General features: G+C 39.2%; 1 protein-coding gene across 2 annotated transcripts; it reads left to right on the top strand.

The window, feature by feature from the left end:
• Positions 1–430: 430 nt before the first annotated feature.
• Positions 431–19,473, top strand: ORAI2 (ORAI calcium release-activated calcium modulator 2). Of its 2 annotated transcripts, XM_087926710.1 has the most exons (5): positions 467–603; positions 3,056–3,149; positions 14,908–15,148; positions 16,677–17,213; positions 17,297–19,473. In XM_087926710.1, exons 1-5 carry the CDS (start codon positions 480–482, stop codon positions 17,303–17,305), a joined length of 1,005 nt encoding a protein of 334 aa, XP_087782836.1. In that variant the 5' UTR covers positions 467–479; the 3' UTR covers positions 17,306–19,473. The 2 variants fall into 2 exon arrangements, with proteins under 2 accessions (XP_087782842.1, XP_087782836.1); XM_087926716.1 differs by having other exon boundaries at positions 431–603; positions 16,677–19,473.
• Positions 19,474–24,487: the final 5,014 nt, after the last annotated feature.

Here is a 24,487-nt window from a genome sequence, read left to right as displayed (position 1 = left end):
TAAGACTCTGTTGTTGAGATTGGATTAAATAAATATTGACTGATTGGTTTGAGGGGGAGGGAACGTTATTGCTTCGGGACTAATTTTAGGTTAGAGTCCATCTTTTTTATTCCAAATTCGAAAGGAGATGCATTTTCCACATGCTCAGATTAATAATATAAGGCCCGTATCTTTAGAAAGCAAGTGAAAAACCTCCCACTTTTCTTAGAAAAAGGGCGGAACATTTGCTGGTTAAGGCAGTGAGGGGGGGAAAAAAACTTGCCTGTTCACTGAGAAAAAAGGACAGATGCTCGAAAAACTCAAAATATTCAGGTCCAACTGGGGGTAAAAACCGGCTCAAAACGAACTTATTTCCCAGTTAAAAAAGAAAAAAGAAATATTTGCAACGCAGAAAAGAGCACGAGGCCCCTCCCGCCATCTCATTCCCCCAAACGGCTCAGCGGGAGAAAAACGCTAAGCTGGAGAAGGAAAAACGAAGGATGCCCTCCGTCACATGTTTGCTACTATCGCGAGGTCACGTGACAAGGCCTTGGCGTTGCCTTGGCAGCACCGCAGGCGACGGCACTGGCGTTCCTGTAGCCGCCGCCGCCCGTAGTCCATGGGGTAAGTCGGCGTTGGGCGTGGGGGGGGGGTGTCTGGTGTTGATGGGTGCCTTGGCTACTTTGCATATTCGCATATTCATAGATGCATAAAGAGGTAGTTAAGAGTGGGTGGGAGGCTCTGTCCGCCACGATGCAAAAAAAGTGAGGCTTTGGCAAGGCGTGGGAGGATTCAGAAGAGCTTCCTCCTCTTTGCATCGAGGTCCTCCTGTTCGCCGGACACGTTTAACCAGCTGAAGTAAAGACTTGGCAGACGGCAAAATACGCTCAACTTGGATTAGCATTAAGCCTGCTTTTGTGTTTCGTGGCTTAGTGCAGCGGTCTCAAACCTTGGCAACTCTAAGCCTTGGCAACTTTAAGCCTGGCGGACTTCAACTCCCAGAATTCCCCAGCCAGCTTTGCTGGGTTGCCATGGTTGGAGACCCCTGGCTTGGTGGATGCTGCGAATCCATAACCCATTTGTGTTCAGTGTGTTGTGTGGAAAGAGGTTAAACTAGGAACGGTGTTCTGCAAACGGAGTCATAAAATCTGAACTGTAAGCTTGTGTCTAGAGGTCGGCCTGCCATTAACGTTATTTCTATTGTAATGCAACAAATAATAATTGATAATAAACTACTCTTGTGTGTGTATACACACACACACACACACACACACACACATATATGGTATTCAGCTTTATTCGGGTATTTTCCCACATCATTATAGTTGTGTTTTTAAAGTTGTAGCAACGTTTTGGCAGAATCTCAATTGTGTTGTGTTCAATACAGACTAACATAATACAGAAGCCTGATGATGGCAGATGAGATTCTGCCGAAACGTTGCTACAACTTTATATATATATAAATACATGTATATATATAAATATATATATACAACTATGTATATGTATATGTATATATGTATTAAATATATATATTGCCTTGCCTGCTGCTTTCTGGGAATACTTTTCAAGTTACTGCTTCCACAATTTGTTAAATAAGTAAAGGCATTTTCACAGTATTCTTAATCTGCTATTGAATTCATTTTCTGGGTTTGCAGAAGACAATTAACTAGACTGGAGATACAGAACATATTAAAGTACAGAGAACTTAACAAAAGTTTACACCAAGCAAGCTTAATATATTGTGCAAATACAGCTGTCGCTCTTTAAAAGATGGGGTAGGTGGGAGAAGTTATACTGTAGTGTTATCGTGGATTCCTGCATTAGGCAGAGGGTTGGACTAAATGATCACTAATGTCCCTTTCAACCCTTATCTCCCATAAATCTATAAAACCATTCTACTCCCCAAAATCTTAAATATATACTGTATGGTTGCAGGAGTAGAGGACCACAGTTCGTGTATTTTGTGGCAGCAATCCAGTATTGCCTATCTTGATTGTGAAGGATTCAGATCAAATTCTTTTCAACTCTATGGGAAAAAAGTGGGTTTGAATTTGCAGAGTTCTGGCTTATTGCCAACATGCTATTTACTTCCACCTCAGAGTTTACCATAAGATTGTAACCTTCTCATTTCTAATCTCTAAGACTACATTGCTGTATACTTATACATATGAACATATTTTTCTGTCATTTCTAAGCGTCAGTAATATACCATACTGCTTTATAAAGTTTTCTAGGCAAAAGGAACAGTCCATATGTGCTAAAAGCTTGCTATCTGAAATAGGCAATGAGGAAGCAATATTGAGTGGGGAATGTTAAGAATATTCAGCATTTGCAATAGGAACCAGCTGAGGGTCAGCATCAAAAATGGGCTTGAAGCAAAGAAGCAGCTCCCAGTGGCAGGAAGTATCTGGAGTACCTTTTAAAAGCTAGAAGAACAGGAGCCCCTCTCTTCTTGGTATAGGGTATGCGCACGTGTATGCTTGAAAATTCTCAGAAGATCAGGCCAACACAATGTAGATGTGAGCTCTGTTTGAGAATTATGGATTTCAGTAGGTAAGTGATTAATACTCCAGATGAGATACTCAGACATTTTCTACTGAAATCTCTAAAAAAAATCTTGTTTTAGCTGGATCAGGCTCCCCCCAAAGGGTTTCTGATAAAATATATAGGGTGACATTAGCTGCTAAGGGAGGATGGAGTAGTTATCCAATCCAGACTGGGGAAAGGTGCTGTAGTTTTAATGGAAAAGAATATATTTTCAGGCAGGAGTATATGGAATATGTGTGCGTATATGTGTGTCTGCATGTTTTTTATATACCTTTTGCTCAGTATGTATTATTCGTCTTCCAATTCAACATATAAGCATTGCATTAAATATTCTCTCTCTCTGTCTCTCTCTTATTTTGTTTTCTTGTTTGCTGGTTTTTGGATAGCATAAAAGTGAGAAAATTGCTTTTTGAGATTTATTCTTAGGCAGGTCAGTACAGACTTAGCATGCTTGATCATTAAGTTGTAAGGAACATCATCTTCTCTGCATGAAATCAGCATGTTGTGAAAACGTTTGCACACACAGCAAGATGCCCCACCCAGAAGTGCTCTGGTATCGACAGGATAAGGAGTCCAATGCAAGAATTTACAACACAGGAAGAGAAAGCTAAAAGCAGAAGGTAATATTAATCACAATAACTCCACCAGAGAAAGGTGGAAACACAAGAATCTATTTATTACTTGATTATTTGCATCTGTGTACTGGAGTAATTTCCATAGCTATATGTGGGGAGCATATTGATTGGTGTATATACCTAGCAAGAAAAAAAGTGGTTTGTTTGAGATGATTATGTGCCATCGTCCATGGTGACTTCTGGCAACCGCATAGATAGATTTTCTCCATGACAGTCTTTCCTAACCTGGTCTTTCAAATGGTGCACTCATTATCATAATTGAGTCCACCCATGTTGCTGCTGGTTGTATTATTCTTTTTTTCCACCTTTCTCAGCATTGGAGCCTCTCCAGAGAGCTGGTTCTTCATATAATGTGTCCAGAGCAGGATGCATTTGTGCCTTGAATAAGAACTTGGGGTTGATGTGGTTGATGATCCACTGATTTATTTTCTGGATTGTCCACATAGTATTCTCAGGAGTGAGACACTGGAATAAATTAATTTATTTGCATGGAGTTACAAACTTTCAGTGGGGGTACACGATGGTGGCAAAATGATGCAGAATTCTCTTCTTGGTCACCTAATGGCCAGATATTTGCAGTCCAGCTATGTAAATCCTGGAGTAGTTGCCTCATCTGAATAAATGAATTGTGTCAAAACAAAAATAATCCTGCACATGGGAAGCATCCTGTGAAGACGTTAGAATAAGACTGGTATTGGAGGCAGGAATCTGGAACCAACGCTGATGGGTTACTGGAAGGGTTTTTCCAAGAATTCTATCTGTTCAATCCAGTCCCAACGGATTGGGTATGCTGCAGAACCTGTCAGCCACAGAGTGTTGACTGATGGGAACTAGAAAATGCCCTTTTTCTGCTGCAGCCCCTGCCTAATGGAATATTCTCCCTTCGGGAAATAAAATGGTCCCAACCCTGTTGGCTTTTCCCAAAGTTTAAATAACCTGGCTATGTACCAGGGCCCGGAGCTTGGAAAGCATTATGGGCCCTGTTATTTGACTTTACTATTAGTTCACAGCTGCTGTTTATTTGTTTTGTGGATATTTTTTATTGTTTTGTTTTTATTTTTATATATATATAAAAGCGAAATACCACTCCCGCATCATCACAAAATCTCCAGAACCGTAAAGCCTACAAAATTGAAATTTCGCACATATTCCTCTTGGCTTCTAGGTGCTCATTAAGAAAGGATTTTCAAAATAACCATCAGAGCTTTAGTATGTTGTATATTATTATTAACACGCTCTGATGCTAAGACGTTCTACTCCCCCTGCCCACCTGAAAAGAATTTTTTCCAAATGCAAAACACAAGCAGAGGAGAGGAGTTTCAATTTTAGTTTTATAGCACCAAGCAGTTTTAGTACAGAACAGTTGAGCTAAGCCATGCCCAGGCTCCTTGCTGTCTCCTTGCTCACACAACAAATGCTGTTTCAGCTTCCAAACAGCGGGAGCGCCCTGAGGTGCCTTAGCATGCTCGGTTAGTTAAGAATCGCCCTACCCAGAGAAGGAAGTGGTGCTGGAGGAGGAGGAGGAGGAAGCAGTAGTGGAGAAGCAAGCAACTCAGGGCGCTACTGCTGCGGCGGCTTTGCCTGCGTTTCCGAGGCTTCGATGTTGGGAGAGGCAGTAAGGGCTGGAAAAGGGGACAGCTGTGCACGGCTCCGTCTCCCTTTCCTTTCCTGCCTGCACGAGGGGTGGGGCGGGGGGAGGAAAGAGAGAGAGTCGGGAGCAATTCAAAGCTAGAGAATTAATGGGGAAGAGCTGACAGCGGGCGCTGGGGGAGGGGAGTGCTGTTGCCGCCGCCGCCGGGTGTGGGAGCGTGCATCTCAGGGACCTGAGCCGGGAGGCACGGGAACTGCAAGTGGGAGCGTTTGATGATTTCGAAGAACTCCTGGGACACGGTAGATTGGCGTTTTGTAGGTCTCAGTGAAAGAGTGAGCTTTGTTTCCTCTCCTTTCCGCCCCTGGTAATGCGAGAGATGCTTTCTCTCCCCCCCCCCCCGCCAAAAAATCACTGGCTATGGCTGGGTTTGGCAGCGAAGTGCTAAAGCGAGCGAAGTGCCCCCCGGGACACCTTTCCTTGCCTGTCTCCAGGTGACGCTGGAAGAGCCACCTCCCCCCTCCAGCTTTTCCTCGGCTGCAGATCTGAGCCTCTCGATCCTCCACCCGGGATCTGAAAGGAGCTCCCACTTTCTCCCCCTCCCCTCCCCCAATTAATCACCAAGAGCGGCAGTCCTGCTGCAGGCAGATGCCTGCTGAGAAGCCCCTGGAGTGGCAGCCAAGGGGCGCTGCCCCCCAAGGAGAACAAAGGCCCCTTTCTGCCTCTGTTTCTCCCACGGGCAGTTGCCCCAGGCCCCTCAGCTCAGAGAAACACCCGCCCACCCACCCTTCTGTCTCTTCTGTGCCAGGTGGGGGGAGGCTTCAGCCCTGAAAGTTTTATTTTGTTATCATTAAGCATAATGATAATTAAATAAGTGGGTGGGTGTGTGTGTGTGTGTGTGTGTGTGTGTTTATATATATATGTGTGTGTGTGTGTGTGTGTGTATATATATGTGTGTGTATATAAAAAAGTCTGACTCACAGACGAACACAATACAGAAGCCTGATGATGGCAGATGAGATTCTGCCGAAATGTTGCTACAACTTTAAAAGCACAACTACAATGACGTGGGAAAATACCCAAATAAAGCCGAATACCATGCATGTAAAACTTAAGAAAACATATTGTTCTGGTATTTTTCCACGTCATTGTAGTTGTGCTTTTAAAGTTGTAGCAACGTTTCGGCAGAATCTCATCTGCCATCATCAGGCTTCTGTGTGTGTGTGTGTTTGTATATTTATATATTTATATGTAACATTAAAAAATTATATTAAATATATTAGCCTTTTTAAAAAAAATCATATTAGTGGTCCTCAGGATTTAAAAATATGAGTTTGGTGATCCCTGAGATCCAAAAGGTTGGCGACCCCTGCCTTACAGGATCCCAAAGACTCATTTCTGGTGGAGTTTGGGGGAGAGAAAGAAAGACTATTTTGCTGCTTTCCTTGCTTGCAGCCAAAAGCAGAAGAAGAAAGAAGTGGAAAGAAGCAGCCGGTGGTCAGGCGAGGCGAGTGGGGCAAGTTCCCCCACTCCACCCTTTCCCCTTCCCCTCACTACCTCGTGTTGTTTGCAAGCCTTGTGTTCCCACGTAGCCTGATTTAGTTGCTTTGGGGGTGGCATTTTTCCGTGGACCACCCAAATTTTATCATGAACCACCAGTGTTCCCCAGCCCACTGGTTGGTGACCACTGAACTAGAAGACCTCCAAGGTCCCTTATTCTGTTTGTTTCTCTGGAAAAAAAAACTAGCATTATCCCTTGAGATACTGATGGGGTTTTTTTCAGAGAAACAAACAGAATAACAGAATAAGAGTTGGAAAGGACCTTGAGTCTTCTAGACTTCTCAAGGGATACTGTTGCTTCACAGTTGGGCAAAGAGGTACAGAAACATTTTGGTGCCAAGACACCTAATCAGGTATGGGATTGTAGCAATCCCGTAATTGGAAATTACACTTTGAGTATTCATTTCCAACTGAAACATAACAGAATCTTACTTGTATAATGTTTTAATTTAGATTCACTAAAGTGTTCAGTGGCTGCCATACGAGCCTGGCTGTTCTGCAGCATTTTAATTAATAACAACTATAGTGTCATTTACATTATAATTGATACTACTACAGATTCTCTATGACTTAAAACCACAAAAGGGACTGGAATTTCTGTCACAGGTCATTGTATGATAAGTTGAGTCAGCATGGAACCAACCTGATTTTACAACTATTTTTACACAGTCGTAAGTCAAGTCACCTTGCAATCTTTAATCAATTCATATGGTTTTAAGTACAAATTAACTTTCTTCAGTGGCATTTTTAACAAGAAACTGACAAAAAAGAGAATTGCAATTTGCAATTATATGACTCTGGACCACAGGTCATGCGAGCCAGTTTGTCAAGCATCCAAATTGCGATCATGTGACCGGGGGGGTAGGGCAGTGTTTTGTGACAGTTGAAGTACTTTACAGACCATGAAGTCCGAGGCTATTATTTTTTTCAAACTGTCATTAGACAAATGGTCAAGGATTGATCAAGGATTGAAGGTATTAGAGATGAGGAAAGACAGGGGGAAATTACAATCAAGTCCATTTCTCTTGTGGCTCCCAGTTTATTAAACTACCTTTCTGGGAATGGAATTGCTTACATTGTATGTTGTTGCTTTCTTTAAGCATTTCTTCCTATCTGAACCATCAACTTCTGACTTAGATGTTGGCAGCTGCTGGTTATATTCTAACCGGGAGCTATTGAATTTTCCAGCTTACTGTAACTCGATTCTTTGAATCTTCAACTAAGCAAACCAGGCTTCCCTATATACTAAGCCATGTATTGGTTAAATGCAAACACCAGCCCTTTAATAGATACAGTTGTGTATTCTGGGTGAGTGTGGCTGTAAAATGTAGGCGGTCCTTGTGGCTGATTTCCATTTCTCTTTGTTTAAAATGAGAAGAGAAAGTGACACAACAGCAAGATGCAGAATCCTAGTCAGCAGAGTATATAAGTGACCTAGAAACTGTGCTTGCAGCCTTGCAAATTGCCAGAAGATCGTGGCACACCAGTCACTTGTTGGTTGAATGGTGTGATACAGACTCAGAACAGTGGCTTGGGTAGTAATAGCAGCTAAGCTCCAAATCAGCCAGTAAAAAATGGCTTGCAATGAGCCTGGCTCTGACTCAAAAGGGTGCCTCAAGGATCTGTTTTATATTAGCATTTGACATTATTGTCTTTATTGTCCGTTGGATCCAGATGTGGTCGAACGCCAAGTACTTTCACTGGAATCAATGGAAATTTCCAAAGACAAAAATTTCTGACATCCCATTTGATAGATTTCTGATAGTACAAATAGATCAAACCGGGTGGTTTATTTGGGTGAAATATTTTAAATTTACTTTAGTTGAATAAAGGAATGCCTGGCCTAGGACTGACTGCCGGCTGCCTGAAATTTGGCAGTTCGAATCCCACCAGGCTCAAGGTTGACTCAGCCTTCCATCCTTCTGAGTATGAGGTAAAATGAGGACCCAGATTGTTGGGGGCGATATGCTGACGCTGTAAACCGCTTAGAGCTGTAAAGCACTGGAAAGCAGTATATAAGTCTAAGTGCTATTCTATTGCTATAAGTGGCCTGTGACCAGTGGTGGGATTCAATTTTTTTACTACCAGTTCTGTGGATGTGGCTTGGTGAGTGTGGCATGGTTTGGTGGGCAGTGGCAGGGGAAGGATATTGTAAAATCTCCATTCCCTCCCCACTCCTGGGGGAAGGTTATTGCAAATCCCATTCCCTCCCCACCCTACTAACCTGCTTTCCAGCTCCGTTCTCCTATGCATGGCAACAAAAGAAGACCCAGCAGATCAGCTGGGACTCGGGAGGCAGAGAATAGATGGGGGTGGGGCCAGTCAGAGGTGGTATTTGCCAGTTCTCCAAACTACTCAAAATTTCCAGTACCGGTTCTCCAGAACTGGTCAGAACCTGCTGAATACCACCTCTGCCTGTGACTGAGTACAAAGTTATTCTTGCACAGTGGCCTCTTAAATAAGGGGGGGAAACAGAGTCATAACTCTAAGTTGGAATGCCGATAGGATTTTTTTGCATCCCCTCTGGGAATGCATTTTTATATTCTGCAAAATCAGTCGCAGTGCATCCTTCAAGTTACTAAAGTCCTGGGCTGTCCTGTAAAAATAATTGATTTATTGTGAACAATTTAATTTTGTATAGGAAAAACTATACTTTTTACTGTACATTTTGTTTCCCTAAAATGCTGTTTTTCAGAGGTTTCTGTCTTTATTTTCTCAGGAAGGAGGGAGAGACCAAGTTCCTTCTTTTTCTTTTGCTCCTCTCCACCCTCTTTTAGGAAACAGCTGGAGAATGTTAACATCCTCTGTTTTCTTTGAGAATTACTAATTTAGAAACTTTGGGTCAAATATTGATATATTTAGGACCAAACATCACATTTTTAAATATTCAACAGTACGCAGTGATGCAAGATGGAGATCAATAGTCTTTGTTCCAGAATCGTATTGCTAAGTGACTTGAGATTTTCCATAGCTGGAGTAAAATGGCGACGAAGAAGAACACTGGAAAGTTTTACCCAGAAATCTAAAGTTTTAATAAGCTGTCTCTGTTTCTCTTGTATGGATCTTTCTTGCCTCACTTTCGGTTTTTCAGAGTAAATTATGCAACAGTGCATAATTTCACTCAGAGCCATGTTTATATCCTGTAGGGCTTGCAAAACTGTGGGTGTGTTTGGCTGCTCTGTGTGACTCAGGAACCATGAAAGAAAAAAGGGTATGGTTGAGAAGGAACAAGACACAGCGGCAAAGAATCAGATGAAAGGTAAGGTAGCCAAGGAGGTTAAGAGAGATTGTCAAGTTCTGAGCAGAAAAATTGCTGTTTTGGAGGGTTTTTTTTTCAGAGGTGGTATTTAGCAGGTTCTGACCAGTTCTGGAGAACCGGTACAGAAATTCTGAGTAATTCAGAGAACTGGTAAATACCACCTCTGACTGGAGATTTTATAGTATCCTTCCCCTGCCATGCCCACCAAGCCACGCCCACAGAAACAGGTAGTAAAAAAAAAATTGAATCCCACCACTGGGGGGGGGTTACACTTGTGTGTTAGATCATGACTGTTGTTATATCTGATCACTAAAGCCAGGTAAGAAAACATGTTTCACTTAATCATAAACTCTCCCTTTACTTTGGAAATTTGGTCACCAAAGTTTAGATTCCACATTCTCAAAATAAGTATTGGATCTAGATAGTCCTTCACTTATGAGTACAGTTGAACCCAGATTTTCTGTTAAGCAAGCCAGTTGTGACGTCAGTTGTGACCCAGTTTTATGACCTGTTTGTCACAGCTGTTAAATGAATCACTGCAGTTAAGTGAATCATACAGTTGTTAAGTGAATCTGGCTTCCTCCGTTGACTTTGCTTGTAAGAAGCTGGCTGGGAAGGTTGCTTAGGTTAGTCACACGAACCCTAGGACAGTGGAATTGTCATAAGTGTATGCTAGTTGTGAAGCGCCTGAATTTCATCACGTGACCATGGGATGCTACAACTGTTGTAAGTGTGAAAACTAAGTTGTAGCCATTGTAACTACAAACGATGACAAAACGAATGTTTGTAAGTCAAGTCTCTACAGATCAGTGGTGGGATTCAAAAAATTTTACTACCAGCTCTGTGGGCATGGCCTAGTGGGCTTGGCAGGGGAAGGATACCATGAAATCTCCCGTCAGAGGTGGTATTTGCCAGTTCTCCAAACTACTCAAAATTTCCACTACAGGTTCTCCAGAACTGGTCAGAACCTGCTGAATACCACCTCTGCTACAGATGTACTAAATGGCAGTGCAAAATGATCTTAAGATTTTCCGTCAGGGAAAATTTTGAAAACACACTAAAACATTAGAATCTTTTACTTTAGGGTCAAAGTTTTAAAGAGGCACAAGATAGAGATTGATATGCCTGTGCTTATGATAGCTAAGTGCTTCATAGAAGCATCAAGTTGAAAGGGACCACAGAGATCATCTAATCCAGGGGTCTCCAACCTTGGCAACTTTAAGACTTGTGGATTTCACCTCGCAGAATTCTTCAGCCAGCCTTGCTTTGCTGAGGAATTCTGGAAGATGAAGTCCACAAGTCTTAAAGTTGCCATGGTTGGAGACCCCTGTTCTAATCCATGTTTAAAGACTGAATACCAGTTCTTTGTTGTGACATTTGGGTGGGAAAGCAATTGATTTTGGACCTCCCAGGAATATCTAGAGAGTTGCAGTGGACAGTCGGATACTTTTCTAGAGGCATACAGATAGTCCCTGACTAACAACAGTTCGCTTAGTGACCATATGAAGTTACAACCGCACTGAAAAGAAGTATCTTATGACCATTTTTCATACTTATGACTGTTGCAGCATCCCCGTGGTCATGTGATTTACATTCAGGATGCTTAACAACTGACTCAGATTTATGATGGTTTGCAGTGTACCAGGGATATATGATCATCTTTTGCAACCTTTTGACAAGCAAAGTCAACGGGGAAGCCAGATTCACTTACCCACGGTGTTACTAATTGAACAACTGCAGTTATTCACTAACGAAGGTGGCAAGAAAAGTCGTAAAATGAGGCACAACTCAACTAATTTCTCACTTGGCAACATAAATGTTGGGCTCATTTACGGTCGTAAGTTGAGGAGTACCTGTATTTGGTCTGCTGCATCAGAACTCTTCTTCTGTTCTAATTATTATTTATTAAATTTGTATACCATCTGACTCTCAATTACTTTTGGTATTATCTGTAGAAAATGTTGTTTAAGAGATAAAGATGCTTCCACATAGCCATTGGCTTCATCTCTCTTATAACTTCTTATAACTTACATATTGGCAAAAAAAAATCAGCAAATAAAATACAAGCTGAATAGTCAAGACCTTGTTGATCCAAACTCTGTCAAAGACCTTGGAATACTCATCTCTAATGATCTAAGTGCTAGAGCCTACTGTAACTACATAGCCAAAAAAGCATTAAGAGTTGTTAACCTAATCCTACATAGCTTTTTTTCTGGTAATATCACACTACTAACTAGAGCATGCAAAACATTTGCTAGACCAATACTTGAATACAGCTCATCAGTCTGGAACCTGCATTATGTATCTGATATTAATACAGTTGAGAAAGTCTATAAATATTTCACAAGAAGAGTTCTCCACTCCTCTACTTGTTGCAGAATACCTTATGCCATCAGACTTGAAGTTCTAGACCTAGACAACCTAGAACTATGATGCCTTCGGTCCGATCTAAGTATAATGTTATACATTGTAATGTCCTACCTGTCAATAAATACTTCAGCTTCAACCATAACAACACAAGAGCACACAATAGATACATACTCAAGGTAAACCGCACCAAACTTGATTGCGGGAAATACGACTTCAGCAACAGAGTGGTCAATGTCTGGAATACTCTACCTGACTCTGTGGTTTCTTCCCCAAACCCCAAAAACTTTAACCTTAGACTGTCTACTATTGACCTCACCCCTTTCCTAAGAGGTCTGTAGGGGGCATGCATAAGTACACCAATATGCCTACTGTCCCTGTCCTATTGTTTCTTTTTTATTTGTTTTATTTTTCTTACATGCATCCATTTCATGTATTCATAACTATGTTTATACTTATATGTGTTATCTTATAATCGCTTGACAAAATAAATAAATAAATAGAACTGCTTTGCTCGACTTCCCATTACCTGACTTCAAAGAGTAGCAACCAGTTGGGGCCCCATTCTTTCCCTGATGTGATTTCTTTTCATGGAGATGGATGAATTAAAATCACAGATGGCCACCAACCTGCCCTGTGGTGAAACTCTGGGGAATGGAGACAAGATGCCAAGCCCCAAGTGCCTGGGGGAAATCCCAGCAAGCAGGAGATGGAAGGACGCATCGATTTCCCTTAAATGGGAATATCCCATCCTGCAGTTTCGAAGAAATTACAAAATTGTCTTTGCCAAATTTCCTGGGAAGCCTAAATTAAGCCAACAAGCTAATTATCTCGGCTTCCCAAGCCTCCTAGGAACTCTGCAACATTGTGGTTGCATCATACTGTATATCTCAGATCAGTTTCAGGTGGATGTGACAAACTCGATGCCAGAGTTTAATGGAGAAGTTGATTAATTAATTAAGTGAAGATAATAATTTATCAGGCTGGATTACTACCTGAAATAAAAGATACAGGATTTATGTTTTGCACTAAATTGTTACTTGCTTTTCTCTCTCTTCCAACTAGAAATACCTTTTGGTTCCTGAAGAAGTTACAAGTTTATCTTCTATCTTTTTCTTTCTTCTCCAGCTCTCATTTTTGTATTTGTATTGTATTGATTTGATTTTTCTTATGCATAACAAAATTGAAGTTTCAGGAAATTCTGGTGGAAGAACTTGAAATATTTACAATACGTGCTTTTAAGCACTTTTTACAAATATGAACTTACGTTATTATTTTACAAAACGTATTGTGTATTATTTCATTTGACCATAAAACTATATTTTGTGCATAATAGTGAAAAATGTACTTGAAGGCAATAGTTATGAGTGTATTGTTTAAATTTACTTTAATATACTATTGTTTGTTGCCAATGAAACTGCAAATCTATCACTTTTTATGCTTGTATAGACAAAGTAGACAGACCAAAAGGTAAATTTGAAAGCAGAAGAAATAAGTATTCATTAAACGACACAAACATAAAAAAATTATCAATCAAGCAGCTTCAACAAGCACTATTTTCTGGGAAAGAAGCTAAAGTGAGTGAGGAGGAATCAAGGCACAAAATGTACATTTTGCCACATCAGTCATTGCTGAATGTAATGGGGATTGTTGTATAACCCATTTTTTAAAAATAGAAGTAAAAACAACTGTTGGAAAGTGGGGGGGAAATTGACGCTTTATACTTGTACAGGTAGTTCTCAATTTACAACCACAATTGAGCCCAAAATTTAGGTTGCTAAGTGAAAAAATTGTTAAGTGAGTTTTGCCCCATTTCACAACTTTTCTTAACATTTGTTAAGTGAATCACTACAGTTGTTAACACAGGTGTTAGCTGAATTTGGCTTCCCCATTGACTTCCATTGACAACCATCATACATGGGAGTCAGTTGTCAAGCTTCCGTAAATCACGTGACCATGGAGATGCTGCAACAGTCATAGATGTGAAAAATGCTCATAACTCTCTTTTTTCAGTGCCATTGTAATTTTGGACAGTCACTAAACTAACTGCTGTAAGTTGAGGACAACCTGGATGCTATTCAGCTAGCCTAATTACAATATTCTTACGCGCTTTTTCCATTATTTCACTTTCTATCAACTAACTTGCCCAGTTTCACCTTTTGTTTCATTTTTCTTCCCAGGACTTTAAACAACTGTAAACAACATAGTTTTATGCAGTGTTTTATTGCCTCATTTTAACTGATTTTAATTATGAAGAGGAATGACAAACAATGACAACACTATTGTAAAAGAGCAATACTGGAAATGGCCTTTGAGAACAATGGCTATATTCAGAAAAGTCAAATTTTTATTTAATAATAATTCCTACTCCTACATGCATCAGAAGCACCTTCTTTCAGAAAATTATTGATTTTGCAAATTACCAGCATTTTAATGGTATAATATAATAACTACATATTCGTTAGCTTTGCTCTCTCCTCAGGGGTGCATTTACTTGTACTCTTTTTATCATACTTTTTTAGCAGTTCCTTTTCATTTGGTTCTAAAGCTTCCCATTTCAGGGTACACAGATTGACTTTCCCTTGCCAGCCTGGGCCCATTCCTAAGTATTAATTTTAATTCTGTAATTGTCATGCCAGCTGACCTCTTTTCCATATTTCCCTTCCATATTATTTTGGTTTTTAGTTTTGCTTTTTTCTGCCTCCTGTGTCTGAAATGCTTGTGCTTCATTAAAATGCATTAGTCAGTACATTCATGCAAGTTGTATTGGGAATTCTTTAAATAAATGCTTTTATTTAATCACTTGCAATCAGTGAATGTATATATGTGTATACAAATTAGGATATGTAAAGTAATTATAGAAGCACTAATCCTCCTTGCCTAAAACATTGTGTAGGTGTTTGATCACCCTAGCTTATGTTTTATTGATAAACAGTTGCTAATGGTTGGATTTTTAAAAATTTCTGTAGCTTGACTTTCATCATGAGTTCCGAGTTAAATGTCCCCGTAGACCCTCCATCTTCTACCTGCTGTGCTGAGCCCACCAGCAAGGGCATGGATTACCGGGACTGGGTCCGTCGTAGTTATCTGGAGCTGGTCACCTCCAATCATCACTCTGTTCAGGCTCTTTCATGGAGGAAATTATACCTGAGCCGAGCCAAGTTGAAAGCTTCCAGCCGGACCTCTGCCCTCCTCTCTGGATTTGCCATGGTATGTTTTTATAGCTGCTAGACCATTGGTGGGATTCAAAGTTTTTTACTACCGGTTCTGTGGGCATGGCTTGATGGGCGCTTGGCTTGGTGGGCGTGGCAGGGGAAAGATACTGTAAAATCTCCATTTCCTCCCCTCCACTAACCTGCTTTCCAGTTCCGTTCTCCTGTGCAGGGCAACAAAAGAAGACCCAGCCAATCAGCTGGGACTCAGGAGGCAGAGAATAGATGGGGGCGGGGCCTGTCAGAAGTGGTATCTGCCAGTTCTCCAAACTACTCAAAATTTCCAGTACCGGTTCTCCAGAACTGGTCAGAACCTGCTAACTACCACCTCTGTGCTGGACTATCACAATTTTTCAGATTTGTGATCTGCGACTATTACTGTGGAACTGAATTCAGTGAGATCTTCACTGGGTTCTCTAATACAGGTAGACCTTGACTTACAATCATAACTGAGCCCAAAGTTTCTGTTGCTGAGTGAGATATTTATTAAGTGAGTTCTGCCCCATTTAATGGCCTTTCTTGCCACAGTTGTTAAGCGAATCACTGCAGTTGTTAAGTTAGTAGCATAGTAACAGTTAAGTGAATCCGGCTTCCCCATTGACTTTGCTGGTCAGAAGCTTGGAAAAGGTGATCACATGACCCCAGGACATTGCAACATCATAAATACGAGCCAGTTGACAAGCATCTTAATTTTGATCATGTGACTCTTGGGATTCTGCAGCGGTTGTAAGTGTGACAAATGGGTTAAGTCACTTTTTTCAGTGCCATTGTAACTATGAATGATCACTAAACAAACTGTTGTAAGTTGAGGACTACCTGTATTCAGATGTAACAAAGCTAATCTGTGATCAGAAGTATCCAGAGGAACATTAAAAGTTTGCAATTTAACCATAAAGCCAGACTTTGCATGCAGAATTATGATAAGCAAATGCTCATTTTTAAATGATAATGTACTTCTCCATTCCACTGCTTCCACATCCTGTTTGTCAATTTTCTTTTTGGTTAAAAATTACAAAGCGTGCATGTCCAGTTACTTTGCTGGGAGGTACTTTTATAATACTTTAAGAACTATCACTATCACATAGATGTAAATTTAGGGTATATTCTGGGTTCTCTTTTCACTGCATGTGCTCAGAAGCTATAAGCTTGTTGTTTGGATTCATTTGTCTTGGTTTCTGTTATGTTCTACTGTACATCTTCCCTTCCCTTGTTTAGGAACCTTCCTTCCTAAACCATAAAACCATATTAGCAGCTCAGTCATGGATTAAAACAAATTTCAATACAATTAGATTTATGGGTGCTTAAAAGATAGATTAAGTGGATGATGACTTTTCATTTGACTATCTTCCCTTCTGCCCTGGCAATATGCTTATGGAATTGAGTTCTCCAGTGGAACCCCAATCTAAATCCAAATTGATTGGTTATGTGCCATGAGATCCGTATTGACTCTTAGCAACTAGGTAGATACATTTTCTCCACGATGATCTATCCTTAACCTGTTCATCTCTTAACATGTTATTTTGCAGGTGGCAATGGTTGAAGTCCAGCTTGAGATGCAGTACCAGTATCCCCAAATGCTGCTGATCGCCTTTAGTGCTTGTACCACCATCTTAGTTGCTGTCCATCTCTTTGCTCTACTTATCAGCACTTGCATCTTGCCTAATGTGGAAGCAGTGAGTAACATCCACAACCTGAACTCTATCAGTGAGTCTCCCCATGAACGTATGCATCCCTACATAGAGTTGGCATGGGGTTTTTCCACCGTTTTGGGCATCCTTCTCTTTCTTGCTGAAGTTGTCCTCCTATGCTGGATCAAATTTCTGCCAGTGGACTCCATGATGAGAAATGATAGTACTGTTATCCAGAAGACCAGCCAGCACACAGGCTGGCATGCGGCCCTCATCTCTACTATAATTATGGTTCCTGTGGGGATCATCTTTGTCGTCTTCACGATCCATTTCTACCGGTCGCTTGTCCGCCACAAAACAGAACGCCACAACCGAGAGATTGAAGAGCTCCACAAACTAAAAGTGCAGCTAGATGGACATGACAGGGGTTTGCATGTTGTGTGACTAACAGATGCCCTTTTATTCTTACATTCATGTTCAGCTGAGGGATTTTTTTTAGCAGAAGAAAGGCATGATAGGTTATTTAGAATCCTATCTTTCTCTGATGCCAAAAATTTGGCTGCTTTTCATTGAGGGCCGGATCAACTTCTCTTTGGTTCTTCATACTACAGCCAACATAACCATGTTTATAAAATGGATGGCTACTTACATTTGGGCAGTTATTATTCTTTCCACTTCCATAACTTGAAAAGTCTATATAGCTGGATGGTTGTGATGCATTTTAATTGCTGCTACTTGTAGTATTTTTTGAAGAAATGCATGATGTAAGGGAAAAGTCTGTTTGCCATTGCTCTCTCTTACTGGCAAGGTTTACAAGCATTACTTTGGGAATGAGTTTGTACATCACCATATGCAAATAGATGCTGTGGAAATTGTGAAATGTGTCCGCTTTGCGATTTCACACCCAGGGAGTATTTCCGGATTACTGACAAGGATAGATTCAGTTTGAGCCAATAACTTTTACTCAGCCTGCATTTGTTTTCTTTCTTTATTATTTCATATTGCTTCTACAAAGTATTTTTTCCCCTTGAAAAAAGAAAAAAACAGCTCTTAGCCCAGAAATCCCCATGTTTTTGGTCAATGAGAATTTTTTGGAAAGTACAGCAGTACTTTTCCTTCTAAATGCTAATTATAAAAGAAAGGTTTAATAGAGGAATATATGTTAAATTTAAAAATCTCTCTTGATTCCACAACAGGGTTGTATGTGTAAGTTTGTAATTTAAAAACATAATTGCCCTGGAGACATAATTTTTTACATTGCAGAAGGCCTCCAAGCTGATACCATTCTCCAGTATCAGAAAACAGCTGGAATGTGAAGTACAAATTCTGATTGATGCACAATTATTTTATGATTTTATGATGTAGAAATATTGTAGTAGTAACATGATGTGGATAGTATTTGGAAAAGGCCTTCTTACAAGTCCAAGAATCCTTGTTCAAACCACAGTTCTGTATGTTCAAAGAATTCTAGCTTAGTGAAATGTGGATTATTTCATTTAGCTCTATCCAGTCTGGGAAAATTAAATTTGACCTTATGCATTCTAATTTAATAATAAGAGTTGATCATATGAATAAACAGGTATCTTTCAAAACATGTTCCCTACTACGTACATGAGACATTAATGTCCTATTTCCCAGATCTTACAGTATGTAAAATCAAAAGTTACTATGTTTTGCAAATAAGAGGATAAATTGTATGATGAATTACAAATACATTTCCACAAAAAATTTTCTTATGCAAAATAGGGATACTTTGAAAAGGAAAAATAGAATGTAATCTCTGCTGACAAATTGCTCAAAGGTAATACTTCATCCCTTATTTTCAGTCGTTTGCTTGCCAGATGTATTAGTTTTAGTATAATTAATATATATCCATTGTATGTGCATTTTCTGCAAAAGACATACTAGTTGCAAAGCTACATAAAATGCCAGTTATTGAATACTTCAAAACAAGTCTTGTACTGCTTTTTTAAAAATTTCTTAAGTCATTAATGATTTAACTAATATGCGTATTGGTATTATGAGTATTTGTGTATCTTCAAATTAGGCCTAAATCACAAGTTTGATGTATAGCTGGTAATTGAGACACTCTGAAAACTGCAGTACAACATTATAGATTATATGCAGTATTTACATGTCAACAGAAGAGCCATATATTCCTGGAGTTAAAAAAAATATCCTTAGGAGCAGTTGATTGGATCTGGCCTAAGTTTCACTTTAGTCTTATTACAATAATTGGGACAAGCTAACCACAGTTTAACCTCATGATATCAGCAGGGCTAAAATCTAGCACAATCTATTCTATATGCTATCTAGTGTAATCAGCAAATTAACTGTAAACTCCAACCTAGGTTTGAGTCAAATATTGCCCAAGATCATGGCTATCACAACATTTACATGTGATTCAATTCAGATGGAATAAGATGAAAAAATAAAAATATTGCAGAATATGGAGATTCTCAGTAATTCAAGTCATGGTTGTCCCAAAGGTACTTTTTTCCCCAAGAGCTGAAAAAGCTTCGATAAGAAGCGGGAAAAAATTTAAAAAGTCCAATTGCCTCTTCAAAAATAAGCACCTTTGGGACTGTACAGTATTTGATTTTCTGTTCGTAGCATGGAGGGGAAAAGGAGGAAAGGACACTGGCTAACATATCCTGGCAAACCATGGTTTATTAAATACCAACATATTCTTTAATTCTGTATAGCACATTAATTTAATTTGACCTAATTTAAGCATCACAGGTTCAGTTCTTTTACAGTAGAGGTCCCGACCCCCCCAGGTGATTAATGAGTTCTGGTCGGCGGCCTGTTGGGAACTAGAGCCGTGCCAGCGGCAGGCAAGTGCAAAAAGCTTTATTTGCACGTGTGTAGGATTAGGTTGCATATGTGCAACCATCCTGTCTCCCGCTATTTTACAGAGTATACAGTAGCTAGTAGGATATTTTTAAAAACTGAAGGAAAGAAGCAGCCAACTAAGATATAGAAATACAGTGGGATTTTTATCTTATTCTGGGGTTTTTCTATTGATCAGAGATAGTACTAGATTCTGGTTACTACTTGAAGTAAAAAACAACAACCCAACCCTTTGTTTTCTCCTTTTACAGAGAGGTATTTTTTGCCATTTGTTTAAGGAACTGAATTCCTGAACATTTATGAAAAGAAATTTTGATTAATTAGTTTGTTCCACTGAAGTCTTAAGTATTACCCGTATTAAGACTTTGAACACCATAGCACCAAGATACCAAAACCTTTATTATATCATTTTTGTTCTATTTTCACAAATCCATATCCTCATCACTAAGGATTTGCCAAATGTTTGAGAAGGCTTTTCAAACTGTAAAATATAAAACTGTAAAAAGCTTTTCTATGGCTTCACAATGAAGCCACCACTTTTATCTTCTGTGTCCATCTCTCCTCCATTCTTATTTGCTACTTGTTCTAGAGTTGTATTCTTACAGTATAAGACATTATCAGATAGATGTTCCATATTAATTTATGCAACTGTTCCAGAAATGTGCAACTTAAGGCAAAGAATCTCTTGCAGAAGAACCCTCTTGAAGTATTGTATGCAAACTTGGAGCAGGATTACAAAAATGCAGGATGAAGCTAGGAGATAAACTGAACTAGAATCCCAGCAAAGTGAACTAGAGATTCAGGAAACATGTAGGGAAAGGATGAACACATCTTAAATTTGCTATGGAAACCCTGTCTCCTTGTCCAAAATACAGTTGATCTTATCAGCATCCAGACTGCCAATTTCATCTATCTTATTGATCATTAATTTGCCCTTCTGATGTCTCAAATTTGTATGCATTAACATCCAGCCTCAACTGTGGATCCACTGGAATATGTTTTGCATACTAACAGCCACATCGTGCAAATGACATCCACAAATTAACCCCATTAACCACAGAGATACCCAGTCTTCCCAAGGAGTCCTATAAGTTACTTACTGCAGAACCTCCTGGCTTCCTACATCTGTGGTTTTGCCATCTTTTATCTACTAGTATACAGGTAGTCCTCGACTTACGACCACAATTGAACCTAGAATTTATGTTGCTAAGTGAGAAATTTGTTAAGTGAATTTTGCCTCATTTTACAACTTGTCACATTTTACTGCAATTGTTAGTGACACAGTGAAGTGAAACTGCCTTGCCCATGGAGTTTGCTCATCAGAAGGTAGCAAAATATAATCACATGACCCTAGAGCACTGCAACCGTCATAAATATGAACCAGTTGTTAAGCATCCAAATGTAAATTACATGACCATGGGGATGCTGCACTGGTCATGTCACTTTTTCAGTGGTGTTCTAACTTCAGTCACTAAATGGACTGTTGTAAGTTGAGGACTACTTGTACAAGAATAAATCATATACTATTACCATTTTAGCCTTGCAATTTTAAGGAAACATAGCAGATGAGTTTCGTGAAGTTACTGCAATGTGGTACTATAAGTGTGTCAGGCTAATTGGATATATTCTCTGAATAATACAAAAACAGTAATAATGGAAAATAGGGCTATTCCCCAACAAGGTAACCTGGGGAAGTAAATAAGTTAAACTCTATATAATAACAGCTAAAATTAGTCTACGTTTAGGAATAACTAGTCTCTATTAGAAAAACCACAAGCATACTATACAATAATTTCATCTATCAAAGCCGTGTTAAATTATACAAACACAGATGGTACCTTTTTCATGAAGATATTTTACTGTAGTTAAGAAATAAATCCTAGAGGAGGGATTTTTTAATCATTGTAGTGCTAAATAAATTGTTGGAAAAGTCTCAACAAGAAAGAATGTTTTATTATATATGGTGGTTATGCTAAAAAAAAAAACCCACTAAAGTACTAAAAAGAAATACACCAAAACATTCAGAAAATTCTTAATAAAATTTGAATTATTATTATTATTTTAATTAGGATGATTTCAGAAAGCATAAGTGAAAGGTATCATAATCTATTAACGTATATATCAACAGTGGCAAAAATCAATCTGACGCAATATTGGAGGAAAAAAAAAACCTGGCCATCCGTACAAGATTGGATCTCTAAAATTGAAGAACATGCAGCAACAAAAAATACATATATGCAGCAGAAATATAATGAAATTGAAATAGGAATCTTTCTTTTATGTAGCAGCTCATGTAGCAATGCAAGATAAGACATATAATACATACATGCACACATGTACAGATAGTCCTGCACCTACAACCATTTGTTTAGTTACCAAAATTACAACAACATTGAAAAAAGTGACATGACTGGTTTTCATGCTCCTGTTGGCAGCATCCCCATGATCATTAGATTTAGGCACTTGGCAACTGGCTCATATTTATGACAGTTGTTCATGTGATCACCTGTTGTGATCTTCTGACAAGCAAAATCAATGGGGAAGCCAGATTCATTTTAACGATTGGTGCTAATTCAAAACTGCAGTGATTCACTGAACAACTGCGGCAAGAAAGTCAATAATGGCACAAACTCAGTCAACAATTGTCTCATTTAGCAACAGAAACTTTGGGCTCAATTGTGATCGTAAGATGGGGATTACCTGTATATATAACTACAAATTCCAAAATGCCTTAAGTATGTATGCAGATAGTTCTCAACATATGACCATTTGTTTAGTGACTCTTCAAAGTTACAAGAGCACTGAAAAAAGTGAGTTATGACCATTTTTCACACCTATGACTGTTGCAGCAGCTTCACATGATCAAAATTCGGACACTTGAGAACTGGCATATTGCAATGTCTCGGGATCATGCAATCACCTTTTACAACCTTCTGACAAGCAAGGTCAAGGGAGAAGCCAGATTAACAACCATGTTACTAAATCAACAAGGCAGTGATTCACTTAACAAATGTGGCAAGGAAGGTCATAGAAATTCACTTAACCCGTTGTCTTGTTTAGCAACAGAAATGTTGGGTTCAGAGTTATATGTATGTATGTATGCATGTATGTATCTTTCCTTTGTTTTGCCTGCATGTTCAACTAATTAAAAAAAGCATTTAAAAAAACTTCAGCAGATTTTTAGATTGTATCCTTTTCCACAAAAACAATATTTTAGAAATCACCTCATTGCATTTATAATGTTGGGAATAGCAGTAGCAGCAGCAGGAAGATTTATATACCACTTCAGTGCTTTACAGCACTCTCTATACAGAGTTAGCATACTGCCCCCAACAATATGAGTCCTCGAAAGAACGGAAAGCTGAGTCAACCTTGGGTTGATGAGGATTGAACAAGAGAATTAGCCTGCAATACTGTATGCTAACCACTGCTACGCCATGGGAATGCAATGAAATTGCTTCATTTTTTTATTTTTGGTCAAAGAAAATGGACTTACAATTAAGATCAGCTATGGAAGACAATAATGAATTGTGGCATCAATTTATATGTCTATAAAACTAGTTAGAAAATGATGAGGATTGTTGGGAGTCAGTTTACTGTAGTGCAGCGGATCCCAACCTTTCCAGCTTGGTTGCCTGGTGGGAACAGCAGATGGTTCGTTGTGAATGGCAGATGTGCGCATGAATGCGGACACTTCCATTGGTGCAAACAGCAGGCGAATATGCCTGAGTGCCCAACCCCTTGTGCAGCCCGGTTCTGAATGGGGTGAGGCCGGATAGTGGGCTACGGCTTGGGGGTGGGAACGCCTGCTGTAGTGGTTAAGGCAGGAAACTAGAAACCAGGAAACTGAGTTCTTGTCCTGCCTGGTACAAAATCAGCTGGATAAACCTGGGCCAGTCACACTCTCTCAGGCATAAGGCGAAAATAGGAAACTCTTTCAAAAATTTTGCCAAGAAAACTGTAGTGACTAGTCCATGTAGGAGTCAATGAGTTGAAGCACACAAAAAAGTGTATTTGTGGTTTTATTTTTTCAGCTTTTTTTCCGCTCCATTTTCTAATCGTGATTTTTAAAAAAATTTCTTCTTAATTTTTTTGGGATTAATTAAAAAAAACTTACAAGGACATCTGTGGATAAAGATAAAAAAAACGAATGCCCTGATATTTATGCATATGTGAATTCATCATATTTAAAAATCAGCTTAGCTACTGATCATTTTCTTGTGATTAATAGATATTTTATTGGTATATATGAAGGATGGGATCTTTGGACAAATGCTGTAATTGTGAGAAGGGTTAATAAACTTTTTAATTTAGTTCTCTTATATGAAAATTTGAGTTTGAGTTAAATAAAAGGAGAAATGAATGTATACCATCCCTAAAACTAATGATTTTAATAGAGTTAGGGATAAGAAATTAATACATTTGAACATATAATCTATGGCCGTCCAGATGGTGAATTACAACTCTCAACAGCCCCAGCTAGTCAGCTAAGGATGAGGATTGTGGGTGCTGTACCACAATGTTGACACATAAACCACAGACTATGTGCTGCAAGCAGACGTTCAAAAGAAATCTTCTGATTCCAAAGATGCATGTATTCTCTTCACTGTTAACATAAATTAATTAAATTCAGTGATATCTGCAGAGCCACACAGTGTAGATTAAAAAATTAATTCAAATTATTTTAATTATAGTGAGGAAGTAAAGACACTCTAGAACATAACTCTGAGAAGCACCTTTTGTAAGATTAATGAATGCTGTAGGACTTGGCTCTGAGGATGAGAAAAAAGGAAGCAGGTTTATGAAAGCCTTGAACATTAATATCCAGCAGCCAAAGGAAAGTCTCAATGCTCCCC

Source organism: Pseudonaja textilis, chromosome 1, assembly GCF_049901715.1.
Source record: "Pseudonaja textilis isolate UNSWEBS1 chromosome 1, rPseTex1.2, whole genome shotgun sequence".
NCBI classification, from domain to species: domain Eukaryota; kingdom Metazoa; phylum Chordata; class Lepidosauria; order Squamata; family Elapidae; genus Pseudonaja; species Pseudonaja textilis.
This window is presented reverse-complemented; position numbering and strand designations above follow the sequence as displayed.